This window comes from Arachis ipaensis, chromosome B3 (genome assembly GCF_059453495.1).
Source record: "Arachis ipaensis isolate K30076 ecotype BB chromosome B3, ASM5945349v1, whole genome shotgun sequence".
In the NCBI taxonomy this organism is placed as follows: domain Eukaryota; kingdom Viridiplantae; phylum Streptophyta; class Magnoliopsida; order Fabales; family Fabaceae; genus Arachis; species Arachis ipaensis.
Window position 1 is genome coordinate 140,021,803 of NC_142438.1, and position 13,246 is coordinate 140,035,048.

Here is a 13,246-nt window from a genome sequence, read left to right on the forward strand (position 1 = left end):
TGGCAAGGACAGTGACATAGTCCCGCTTGCTCAGTGCGTTGTGAATTCGTGGGAATGATGGTTTTATCCCACTTGCAGTGAGGTCGGAGATTTCATCCCACTCATGAGGTTGGCAAGTTGAGGATGAAGGATTCCATCTCTTATCGTGATGTGGATGTGGGGAAGGTGGAAAGACACTCTCATTCGTATTGTTTTTTCACATTTTTCTGTGGTTGCAAAATAGAAAGGCACACTCCTTCGATGTAGAAAGGTACACTCCTTCGTGATACCTCCAGGAGAAGGTGAAAAGGCACTCCTTCGTTTATGATTCTCTTTGGGATGCGCAACCTAGAGACCATATCTGGGATAACTACCGGGTGTGTCGCGTTCTGGCAGTTTAACCAACATGTGAGCTCATACCTAGTAGGACAGGCATGTATCATGTGTATTTATGTGATTTGTTTGGGAATGCATTTATCTTGGTTTACCTAATTGCTTATCTGTAATTAACTGCTACTTGTCTTATATGTTGTACTTGCTATCCATAATTGTGCTTTTCTTGTATGCTTTGTATGTGTGTGCAACTGAGAGATCCCTCCTGTGGTGGAGGCGTGACGATGGTTGTTCCACCGGTGTTTCGGAGGGTTGGAGGAGATGAAAAGTAAAGTGTAGAGTTAAAGTTAGGCTTAGAACTTGAATACCTTAGACAACCTTCCTAATTTTTGGTTTAGTGTGCTTCTTTAAGCTTAAAATTTGAGTGTCGAAGTTCTAAGAATGTCTTTGGCTTTCTCGAGACCTTATATATTATATATGCAGTTACCTTATATATATATATTGTTGTTTTCAGATGCAGAACGCGAGGCACCGCATTGAGCATTTTAGAGACTCTGTGGAAGCGAAGAACTCTTGGGACTTAGTGTTGTATTTTGTTTATATTTACATATGTATATAGATTCTCCACCTTATATATATTATGTTTGTCCCTCCTAGAAGTTGACTTGGAGAAACAGGTTGTCGATTTTTTCTATTTTGGGATACTTTGGGCTATATATGTATATATGTATATATACTCTGGCCGGCCTTGGCTTTGTAGGTCGAGTCTGAAGCTTGATATTTTGTTTGGTTTTGGTATTCTACTCTTATGTATATAAGCTTTACCATTTCTTTTTATCCAATTATCCGTTTACGTGTGCGATGCGCTTTTAGTTCGGTGGTTTTTGCTTAAACTCTTCTTCAAGGCTCTGTGTGTGGTAGAGTATTACATCTCAGTGCACCAAATCCCATTTCATTGATGATAGCTTTTTTTCGATCACTCATGTTGGCGAATACGTCAACTATCATTCTCGTTGAACATCTTAAATTGTAAGTTTTCTGCAAGAATTTGAAAAAATTATGTTATATGATACATCTATAATACAAAAATAGAGTTGATTTAATGTGTATATGCTTACATCGTAGTGGCTTCTCCTTTTTTAAGATGGTCTTTTTTGTCATTTTGCTGTAAAGAATAAAAAATTTGGTCAATACTTAACAGCAGTATCAAGTGAAGCTCAATTAATTCACAAATGAACCGAAATTAGTTTAAATTTGAACAAGCAGTAAAAAAGACTCAATCATCAATAAAAACACATCGAATTCATTTTTGGATCCAAATAAACCTCAAATAAACTAAGAAATGACCGAAATTATTTAATGATGACACCAGAAAAAATCAAAACCAATAAAGATGTTAGCAAATGAAAAAAAGCTTTATATCCTCACATTCATTAAGAAGAGAACAAAAATAGTTACCAAATATGTACTAAACATATCCCTTGACAAAACACTATTAGAGTAATGACTAATGAGTGATAAGAAAATCACAATCAACACATTTACCGTAAGGAAAATTGCAGCTTATTATAAATTGTTCAAGTGTACATACAGCTGACAAATATCAGAGTTATAATTAACTAAACAAGCACACATGAACAAGTTCAGCAAATTCAACCGAAACGAAACCAAATGATTCTCAATTAAACTAAGAAATGAAATGAAATTATTTAATGAAACCTTTTGCAGTTAAATCTTTTAGATGGTTGATCAATGATTCAATCAAGCTCTAGCCTTTGTCATGCACAAGATATGAATTATCTTGGAGAGGATATGATGCACTATGATAGAAGTTTCGGTATTTAGTAAAATAAATTTTGATTCATTTATGTTTTACTCGTATGATATTTTCTCCTTTGATAAAAATGTGGGTTAATTTATGATTTGTGTTATGTTTTATTGAATAGTCACTTTATAGTTTTTTAAATTAGTTTCTGCAATTGTGTTATGGTAAACAATTTAGGTATATATTAGAATAAATTTCAGTTTATGTGTGCCTAAATTTCAGTTCATTTATGTTTTTGCTACTGCTGAGATTCAATTAAAATACAGCACGTCTACTATAGTTTGGTATTCGATGTCTTAGTTACAGAGAAAAATAAGCAAAAATTGAATAAGAGAAATTCAATCTACTAAATGAACGAATTCGAACCACTAAACCCTAAACCAGACGAGTAGAAATGCGAGAAATGCGAAAGAAAAAACTGAACATAATGAACAAGTAGTTTTGTCAGTACTTTAAAAAATTTGTATTGTTTTTTTTTATATTTTTTGTTGATGATTTAAAATGCAACACCAGATTTTCCTATAGTTTCCACATAAAATTTAAAAGATTTTTGAGAAATTTTGAGAGAAATTTTAAATTCTTTTGTTGCAGTTTTAAATAGAAGATATTTTTATATTAGAATGCAAAACAAGATGTAACATTTATTTGAGGTTTTGGACGCGTATTACACGCTCTTTTAATGAGAATGATTTTTATTAATATTGGACCAATTTGGCTGGACTTAAATGACAATAATGCTAGAAAGACAAAAAACAGCCAGAATTTATTTTATTTAACATTTATTATTTATCATAACAATTAATAAATATTAAATAAGACAAATTATAATTATTTTTAACTAATTTTCTTTGATTATTAAATATTTTCGTTTTTTTTATATGGGTATAAAATAACACACACTTACTAAAAATGTATTACAGTATTACACACACTGACTCTGACAAATGCGCACACTTCGTTATCATATACACACACTTTTATAATTGTTGCTCAACCATACTTTGCACTACTTGATTCTTAATTCCTGTGCACTGCGTGTGCACTATACATAATAGATAATACACAAACTCTATATGAAGAGTAAGACGGTGATGATTACAAATATCATATCTATATTTTTATTACAACCACTACTTTTTAAATGGTGAGGTCTCTAGTGGCCTAACAATAGGTGGTTAAGCATGGCCAAAAGGTTGATTAGTCTTTCAATAGATGACACATGGTAAAGAGTTTATTCATCATACATTTAAAGAGAATGTTGAGTGTAGTAAATGCCATAAATTATTGATGGTAAAAAGGAAAATGCAATGCAAAAAACTGTTTTTATCTTTTGAGCCTTATAATAATTAAACTAAAAAAACTCTTACTACTTTTAATTTAAAAAAGAAATGATGATAATAAAAGAGAGATAGTTCACAAAAAAAAAAAAAAACATATAAGATGATGAATTACTTTTTTTTAAATATATTATATTTGTGAAATATACTAATTTAATTACACATTTTCATTCATTTAAAAATAGTTTTATCTATCCATAATAAATTTAAATGTTATTAAGATTTTTTTTATATTATTATATTATAATTATTTAAAAATAAAAATATTAGAATATATTAAAAAAGTATACCTTCTTAGCTTTTTGTTACCAATTATTTTAATTTTTTTCTTTTTGTTTTGTTTTATAATTTCGTCCGCTTTCAATTTTTTTTCCAATGTAGTTATTGCTCTTGAAAAATTATTTTTAAAAAAAATATTAATATTTTAAATGTGTAATATATATTCGATTTGTTTCTTTTATCAAGTCAGTTTAATATTTTTTTTAAAGTATTACCTAAAACTAAAAAAATAAATACTTACATGTAGTAATTTTTCTATAAAATTAATAGTTGAAAGCCATTATATAATAATTTATTCAAAATTTTAAATATATCAAATTATCTAAAATAACTATGAATTACATGTAAGTATTAATTTTTCCAAATTTGATATATTTAAAATTTTGAATAAATTATTATGTAATGGCTTTTAACTATTAATTTTATAGGAAAATAACTACATGTAAGTATTTACTTTTTTAGTTTTAGGTAATACTTTAAAAAAATATTAAACTGACTAGATAAAGTAACAAATCGAATATATATTACACATTTAAGATATTAATGTTTTTGTTTTTAAAATAATTTTTCAAGAGCAATAACTACATTGAAAAAAAAAATTGAAAGTGGACGAAATTATAAAACAAAACAAAAATTAAAAAATTAAAATAATTAATAACAAAAAGCTAAAGGTATAATTTTTTAATATATTTTAATCTTTTTATTTTCAAATAATTATAATATAATAATATAAAAAATAAATCTTAGTAACATTTAAATTTATTATGAATAGATAAAACTATTTTTAAATAATGAAAATGCGTAATTAAATTAGTATATTTCACAAATATAATATATTTAAAAAAAAGTAATTCATCATCTTATATGTTTTTTTTTTTTTGAACTATCTCTCTTTTTTATTATCATCATTTCTTTTTTAAATTAAAAGTAGCAAGAGTTTTTTTGGTTTAATTATTATAAGGCCTAAGAGACAAAAACAATTTTTTTACATTGCATTTCCCTTTTTGCCATCAGTAATTTATGGCACTTACTACACTCAACATTTCCTTTAAATGTATGATGAGTAAACTCTTTGTCATGTGTCATCTATTGAAAGGTTAGTCAATCTTTTGGCCATACTTAGCCACCTATTATTAGGCCACCAGAGACCTCACCTTTTTAAATATCTAAACTATGCATGCATCATCATTATTTTTTTTTTTAATTAATTTCTTAAAATATTCATTGCCAACTCTTTAATTTGATGATAACTCAATACTTCCTTGTCATGGTATAATTATTATGCTTTAAATAATCTTTTATTTTTTTTTATTAAAATAATAATTTTGTTCTTCACATACTGCATATCCAAAATAACAAAATGCAAAGAGGCTCCTAAAGACAAGCCTTTCTAATTAGCTATCTCTCCTTTCAGACGAAACCCAACTTCATCAACTTCACCAACACAGAACACAAATATGAAAATAATAATGATAGTAATGTATGTGATCCTCTGCTTATCTTCTGATGCACCTGAGTATAGTGAGAATGATGAATATATAGATAACCGTCATGGGATGCTGAGAAGTGAAGAGTTTGATTTTCAATGGGAAAGGGAACACAATAATAGTTCCATTATTCATTCATATATGTGTGTAGTTACAATCCGAGGACTTCAAAACGTTATAACAAGTTAAACTTCAAGCTATGTAATGTATTTGCCAAAGATGTTGTAAAACAAAAGTCCTTAAAATTAAGTGCATTTAAATATAAACTGACTTAAATAAAACTGCTCATATAGTTTAATTTAAATTGAAAACCGATCGGATCGGATTTTAAAATCTACTTCTCAAAATTCATCCAACACAATCTAAATAGTCAACCTATAATTTTGTTCAATGATGAAATTTAATATCTTTCTTAAAGTACATTGGGAGGTTTGATGATTGCAGTTAAGGAAAAATCACTACTCATTTTTATTTAAACTATCTTTTTGGTGGGAACAATGTTGTTACTTGTGGGTGTGATTTTTCTTTTTTTTTTCTCTTTTCCTTTTTCTCTACAGAATGAAAAAATCCTTACACTGTTAAGCAATCTTTTTCAATTTAAAGAAATAAAAATTTCATAGGTTTGACACCTAAAAGTTATTATAACTACTAAGTGTGTCCTACCCATCAATCTCCTCCTGGTACATTTTTCATGCTGGTAAAACTAGGGTCACAACAGAATCATGCTCTATAGTTTGATGTCACCAACTGATAGATATTCCGGTAGGGTCTTGAGAAACCTCAAAAGCATAATAATATAATATAATTTATTTTAAAGAAGCAAGGTACCATGTTGTCACAGTAGAAATTTGTTACACTATGGCCCAATATCAGCAACACAAGAGAAGGAATAGTGAAAGAGATGTGTCACACAATATATGACCATATATGTATATTATAACTTTTTCATCACCAGATAGATATACAGTCAATTTTTTTTTTTTTTTTTTTTTTTTTGCTTTCTTACTTTTCATTATATAAAATATACATAAGTTTATAAACAAATATTTTCTTCTTCTTTTATATGTGATGCTCATTGTTCCCAGAAGCTTGAACTGCAATTTAAATCTATTTGTTCTGAATTCAAGTCAATGATATCTGACACTAATTCAGATCTGCTCATCTTTGATGGCTGATCAACACAGCAGCTTGAACTCCTCTTTCTACCAATAATAGATTCATCTTCCTGTTCCTTAGATTCTTTGAAGAGTGGCAACAATTCAAGTGAAGCAGTATTAGTAGTGTTAGTACTATTAGGCCTTTGATCCATTGAGCTTTCAGAAGATGTCAAAGAACTTTCAATTTCAAGTGAACACATGGTTCCTCTGTTCTGTTTCCTCTGCCCACAGCTCCAACTGATCCCTCCTCTTGTTTCTGTCAGTTCCGAAATCGGAGGAGATCCCGGGCTGCCATTGTTGATCATTCCTGCAAGTGTTTCTTGTGCCTTGTGTAGTACTGATTGCAAGTACTTCCCTTGTGCTTCAATCTTAAGCTGCAAATGTCTCTGCACCTGAAAAATCATTATCCAAATTGATCTTTAACATATCCTTGTTATGCTTCAATTTTAATTTAGCTACCTACCTCAATTTGCTCATAAAGTTTCTTCTGCACTTCCATTTGCATTTGGAGAGCCTCAGCAATTTGCATGCTTCTGTTGAACACAACATTTGATCAATGAAATTTTTAATACCAATTACAAAAGCATTCAACTAGTTTGATCAATTTTCTAACTATTATAATTATTACTCAGTCATCTCATTCTGTGTCCCAATACTTTCTTCCCTGCTGCTACAAGGACCTTCACTGTTCTTCATTTCTCTGCAATCTGCTCCAAATGGGAAAAATGATCATTCATGGGAACAAGTTATAATAAGTGAGAAACCATAACCAAGTTACCTTCATGTTTGTTGTTGCCAGAACAGATTTCAAGTTGGGGTTGGCTTTTCCCAAGTCTATATTTCTGCAATGAGCAGAAAAACAGAGAAAATATGTTGGTAAAAGAAAAGAAGTCCATGATATTTGGAATGAGTGAAAGCAAGAAGAAGAAAGGGAAATGCCTGTAAATGGCTCTTGAGATGGTACAAAGTGAGTCCAGGAATCCCCATCACCCTCATAAGACTCTTTGGTGTTGCTTCTGCCACATGCACAGAAAATTATAATCTCAAAAATACTAAAATAGAAAGGTATTGTTTTATAGTTTGTACTATATAGTATACACTCACTTTCTGAACCTCCAAGCTGATTAATTGCCTCAATGAATCTTTGGTGAAGTTCAGGAGTCCATTTGAGCCTTGGCTTTGCATCAGTTGAGAGAACCAAGTGCATGCTACTTTGCACATTTTCCATTGTTTGTTGCTTCTTTTAGGAAAGAAAGAGTTACACTGTAGCATGTAATGTAAGCAAACACAAGAGAGACTTTTCAGTTTTCAATGAATGAATGAATCCTTTTTTAGCTATGTATGAATCCTATATGATCTTATATATAAATTGGAGTAGCTGTTATGTCCCATGATCTCATTCTCATATCAGGAAGCATGAGTGGGGTTATGTTGGCGGAATATATGCCATCACCTCTTTCTCTTCCCTCACTCATTCCATTTTCATACACACTTTTCTCTTCTTCTTTTTTCATTTTATTTTTTATTTTTTTCCTCTTATTTTTTGAATTTTAACTATTTTTTACGCATGCCAAATTGTCAAATAGTAGATAGGCCCGTTTATTGGCTATAAAAAAATATTAAATATATACAAAAAATTAGCTAATATGTATTTGATATAAATATATGTATTGTTCGGTAGCTCGGGTATCGGATGGTTCGGGGTGGTACTACGGTTGATGAGATGGGGTATCGCCTGATTCCGGATTGCTGGGCTGGATGAGGAGTAGCCGACGTCCCGAGCTCTTCATGTAGAGAGGGGGGTGTCACCTACAAAGACACTCCGACGCTCTAGTTAGTCAGGTGTGCAAGCGAAAAGTGGGAATAATGGTATGTGACGTACCTGGGGAAGGGGTAGGACCCTCCCCATATATATCGTGTCAGGGGTGGGTCCTGCAAGGGCAGACCCACCTTCCTCGAAGTTTCCTCGTACAACTGTAGTAGAGAGTTGTCAAGGACGCGTGTCCAGGTTGGTGGTTAAGAGCCTCGTACCCGACCGTTCAGGTCGGATGGCTTATAGGTCGGGTCGACCCGCGTGATGTTTGGATCAGGCCGTAACATGTATTATTTAACTTATTTTCAATATGTATTTTGTGTTTTAATATGTATTATACATGAATAACTAATTTGGTATTTAATTTTTTATATATATGTAGTATAAATGATTTGTTTTTTAATAGTTTCGAATTTGGATTTAGAAAAATCCTATTAGAAGAGATAATCACATATTTTCAAACTGAATCATTCAAATTTTTTATAATGTAAACAAAATAATTTTAAATAAAAAAATACAGTAAGAATCTCTGATACAGGAAAAACAAAGAAAGGAAAACAGCTCAATATTTGAGTCTTAAAAGGAGAGAAAAGAGGAAAAGTGTAAGGTTTGTTTTTATCTTGCTGTTTTCCCACTTCCCCTCTCTTTCTCTATGGGAGATTCCCCCATAGAATTGGCTAGACCCCACCATGATGAATAATGGGTGCAACTTTCAGGTAAAAAATGAGAATTAAATAAATATGTAATTTTGAAAAAATAAATTGAAAAAACGATGACAATAATTGGTGGGGGTGAAATTATTATCATGAAAAAAATAATTACATTTCTCTTGTGTTGGTGTGATTAAAGTGTAAACCTTAACTAATCAATCTTTCTTTTCCTTCAAATTTGATTTCCCCTTTTTAACAACCTTTTTTTTTTCTTTTTAATGAAGAAGGGGTGTGTCTTTAATGCAATTGGCAGATTCTTTTTGTTCCTTGTAGGGATGGAGGAATCAAGGAATCTAGGATTAGATTTTTGGACCCATAATGAGCTTCCTCATATTTATTCTATATAAATGAAGTGTGCTATAGAAGAAACATAGCTAATCAAGCAATGTCAAAGAGATAAAGATGCACCCTCTTATCAAATCAACACCCACACCAATAAAAGCATGTGTCTGTTCAACACATTGAACAAGTCTTCATTTCTTAGACTATCCTAACAATTTGAATTTTCAAACCCATCCACCCCCACCAAACAAAAAAAAATTATTGTTCTATAAAGGGGTTATTATTGGGTTTAAGTCATAGCTAAGCACAAATTAGCCTTATCATCAGTTATCATCAATCAACATGTCATGTATAATAACTAATAAGACATATATGTAAAGCTTTATTCCTTCAAGTGGAGAATTTCACCAAAAACATGATGATTATTATGAGTGTTGTGGTAAAAAAAAAAAAAGGGAAAGGAAAGAAAAGAAAAGGATAAAAGCAATTTAATGTGAGATTAATAATATAATGTCACAAGGATATGCAAAGAACAATCACTAGAATATGTGGGCATGCACTTTTCTTTGCAATTTGAAAGCACAAAAGTCCCATAAAGAAAAATATTCCATAAGGAATAATGTTTACTTTAATATTATATATATATATAGAAGAAAAGAAATTTTCACCATAAAAATAAAAGGGAAAAAAAAGAAAGAAAGAAAGAAAGAAGACTATAATGGCCAACAACAAATCTTAAAAAGCCAAGTTGATCAAGTCACTCCTCAAGATTTTCCTTGGGTTGCGGTATAGAGCTTGATCACAAGAATCAAAATCCAATCATTATTGGTCTTCAAAGCTCTGCCATTTCAAGCACCATGGTTCCCAGCTAATTAGTGTTAGTTCCTCAACACATGAACAATTTCCCATGTTTTTTCTTTAAAACTAGTATCCAATAGTTATCAATAATTGAATACGATTATCTCTTTGATTAGATGATTTATTTATTTTTTTAATTCGAGAGGTACTAGATTATAAACATGTGGTTTGGTGGGTCCAACGAAAGGTTGTGGTTCTTCATCTGCAAGCATATGCTCGGTGTTTGTGTGTGTCTTGAAATTCAATTGCTTAAGTGGCAGGCTTTGTTCACATTGAAAGAAAGGAATATTATTATTGATTATTGACATGCATGCATTTTCATTATTTTATGGTATAAGTGGCCCAAATGTTTGAAAAACAAGTAAAGAAACAAGGGATAGGGTCATAGGGCTTAGTGTAATTGTAGTACTATTTTCCCCTCTTTATTAACAGATAATGTACTTGATATTTGAAGGTACTTTATTACTATTATTATCGTTAGGGTTTCGTTCACATGTATTCTATAGGGCTGCGTTTGTTTACAGAGACAAGACATTGAGACAGGAATATAGAGACATAAAATTGTGTTTGGCAGAAGAGACGTGGATAAAGACAATATGTTCAGAGACACTGAATTAGTGTATTTTGTGTCCATTCTGACAGGAAAGACACAGAGACACTAATAAGAGACACAACTTATTTTTTATTTTTTTTATTATTTTTGTTAATTTTTCATAATTATATTTTTTATTATTATATTTTTTATCTCAAATTTTTTGAATAAAAAAATGAGAATAAATTGGATTTTCATAATTTGTTCAAATTTATCACCAAATAGAATACAAAAACACAAAATTTTGTGTCTCTGTCCATCAGTGTCTTCTCTTGTCCTGTTTTTAGTGTCTTATCCTATTCTATTCTCGGAAACAAACGCAACCTAGATATTTATTAAAATTTTAATTATATTTTTAAGGTATTTATTAAAATAAAAAATTTATTAATAGCAACTTCAATATATATTTTTAAAAACATATAATTAAATGTATTATTATTATTATTCCATAACAGGTAAAGGAGATTCCAGGATGATGCCAAAGCCAAAGTGGACCCGATCCCTCATCACAGATCACACACAGTATATTTATTTTTATCATCAACAAGATTATATATATAGTGAGTAGGAGAAGGTCCGTTGAATAAAAAAGTCATCACCTAATTAAGCAAAGTTGTTCTCTCATCAAAATTATTATTATTCTTGCTTGTAATATAATGGACCCATGCATCAGTAAGGGGGATATCTCTTTCTCATAAATCCAAATAAAAGCATGTAAAGGAAAGATGAGAAGAATAATATGGCCTCATCAGGAATCAGAAAAAGAGAAACAAAGGGAACTTGTCAACATCCCACCAAAGAATAATTATTGAATTGTTAATTGTTCAAAAGTAAATATATATATGTATATATTATTTCAAGTATGATTTAATTTACTTGCACAATATGACGCTAGCATTATGTCATCATTAAGTAATTCTAGGTTTTTTCTAGTTAGTTAGTTATATTATTGAGTCAAGGTAAAAATAAAATAAAATAAATTTTGATCTCCTGAAAATTACAATGCAAATCAATCACTATAAAATAATTTTTTTTAAAAGTTTAAGTTAATAGGAGGAGACACATGGACAAACCTTCTAAAATAAGAATATCTTTTAAGTTTGTTTGAATTTTTGCATAGGTCTTCTTTTTTTTTTCTTTGTCTTATACTACTTATTTATTTATTTATTTGAGAATAATAAAGATCAAACTCTAGAACTTTCGATTATAGAAATTCTCATACTATGTAATAAAACTATTTTTTTCAAATTAAAAACTAAGGAAATAAGAAGAGGGTAGAAACTCAAGTGTAGTTAATTTTACGTGAAATAGTTGATAACTAAGAGTTGTTAGATAAAAATTTAGTCAAAACATTTAAATCATTTAACGATTCTCAACTATCAACTTCACGTAAAGTTAACTGTACTTGAACACCTAAATTTTCATCTAAGAAAAAACATATAAATTTTTATATTTTTAATATTAATGATTAGTATTTAGTCTCGAAAATTATATTGTATTTATTTCATATATATCACTCGTCCATTTAATGTAAATGTTTCGCTTATACGTAACATCAAATGATATGTCAGTTGTAATATGTTAAAAATGATACTCTTTATGTGTTGCTAATTAATAATAAGCTAACAATATAATTAATTAATATTATATTAAAATAACTTATATATATATATATATATATATGATTCATAAGTTTATAGCATGCAGCATATGTATGTGTATGGGGATTGTTAAATGCATGATATGCTTGATCGATCATTTGTGGAAAGAGACATGAGACATATTCCGGAGAATAGACAAAAATGGGAATACCCCTATATATCCATCAAAGAGGTGTCATATACTTGTAACATAGGGTTACTAATAGGGTATCGAAAGGCATGCATGGTGTCTCAGTTTATTCTTTGGTGGGTATTGTCCTATTGATATTTGGCTAACCATAAAATCTGTTGCATATATGCACCTAATAATAAGTTATTAGTTTCCTCATATATGCACCTAAGTTACCTCTCTACGATTTTTTTTAGTGCTTACATCACTAATTCAAATTAAAGTTACACTTGATGAAAATTGTTTAGTTTGTTTGCTTTTTGGCTAAAGTTTCTCTAATCTTAATCATGTGTCTAATATAAAGGTCTATTTTCATTATAGATGTCATAAAAAAAAGATCAGATGTTAAATTCATTAAATTTAAGAGTGACATTTCTTAATTTAAACTGTTATGCTTTCTTTTCTTTTTGGCACGCTCTATTTTCCACAAGACACTGAAAAAAAAAAAAACGTTGTTGTCTAAATTGTCCGAGCCAAGCCTTTTTCTCTCTCTCTCTCTCTCTCTCTCTCTCTCTCTCTTTCTTAGACCTTGTCACGGTTAACAGAAAATCTCAATTAAATTAGTATTTTAGTGGTAGATAGAAGTATATAAAAAGACCTTAATTGAAAATTATGTGGACTCCGTATATGTTAATAATTTCACCAGACCCTCAACACAAGAAGAAACAATGCTCTGATCTTAAACCTGAAAAATCACCCTAGTCAAAGAGGTGTGGTTGGATGCGTGGTGAAATCAGCAGGAACATCTCTGTGAACCCACGTGG

General features: G+C 30.1%; 1 protein-coding gene across 1 annotated transcript; it reads right to left on the reverse strand.

Annotated features, from left to right (window-relative positions):
• Positions 1 to 6,127: 6,127 nt before the first annotated feature.
• Positions 6,128 to 7,855, reverse strand: LOC107631867 (myb family transcription factor PHL8). The gene is made up of 6 exons (XM_016335438.3): positions 7,502 to 7,855; positions 7,337 to 7,413; positions 7,176 to 7,239; positions 7,026 to 7,104; positions 6,861 to 6,930; positions 6,128 to 6,789 (listed from the first exon to the last, which is right to left on the reverse strand). Exons 1-6 carry the CDS (start codon positions 7,623 to 7,625, stop codon positions 6,313 to 6,315), a joined length of 891 nt encoding a protein of 296 aa, XP_016190924.1. The 5' UTR covers positions 7,626 to 7,855; the 3' UTR covers positions 6,128 to 6,312.
• Positions 7,856 to 13,246: the final 5,391 nt, after the last annotated feature.

Excerpts from the sequence above, each read along its gene's own strand:
- LOC107631867 (XM_016335438.3), bottom strand. The coding sequence starts at position 7,625 with ATGGAAAATGTGCAAAGTAGCATGCACTTGGTTCTCTCAACTGATGCA. Across the intron at positions 7,240-7,336 it reads ATCTCAAGAGCCATTTACAG|AAATATAGACTTGGGAAAAG; the intron begins GCATTTCCCTTT and ends TGCTCATTGCAG. Across the intron at positions 7,105-7,175 it reads TGGCAACAACAAACATGAAG|ATTGCAGAGAAATGAAGAAC; the intron begins GTAACTTGGTTA and ends CATTTGGAGCAG.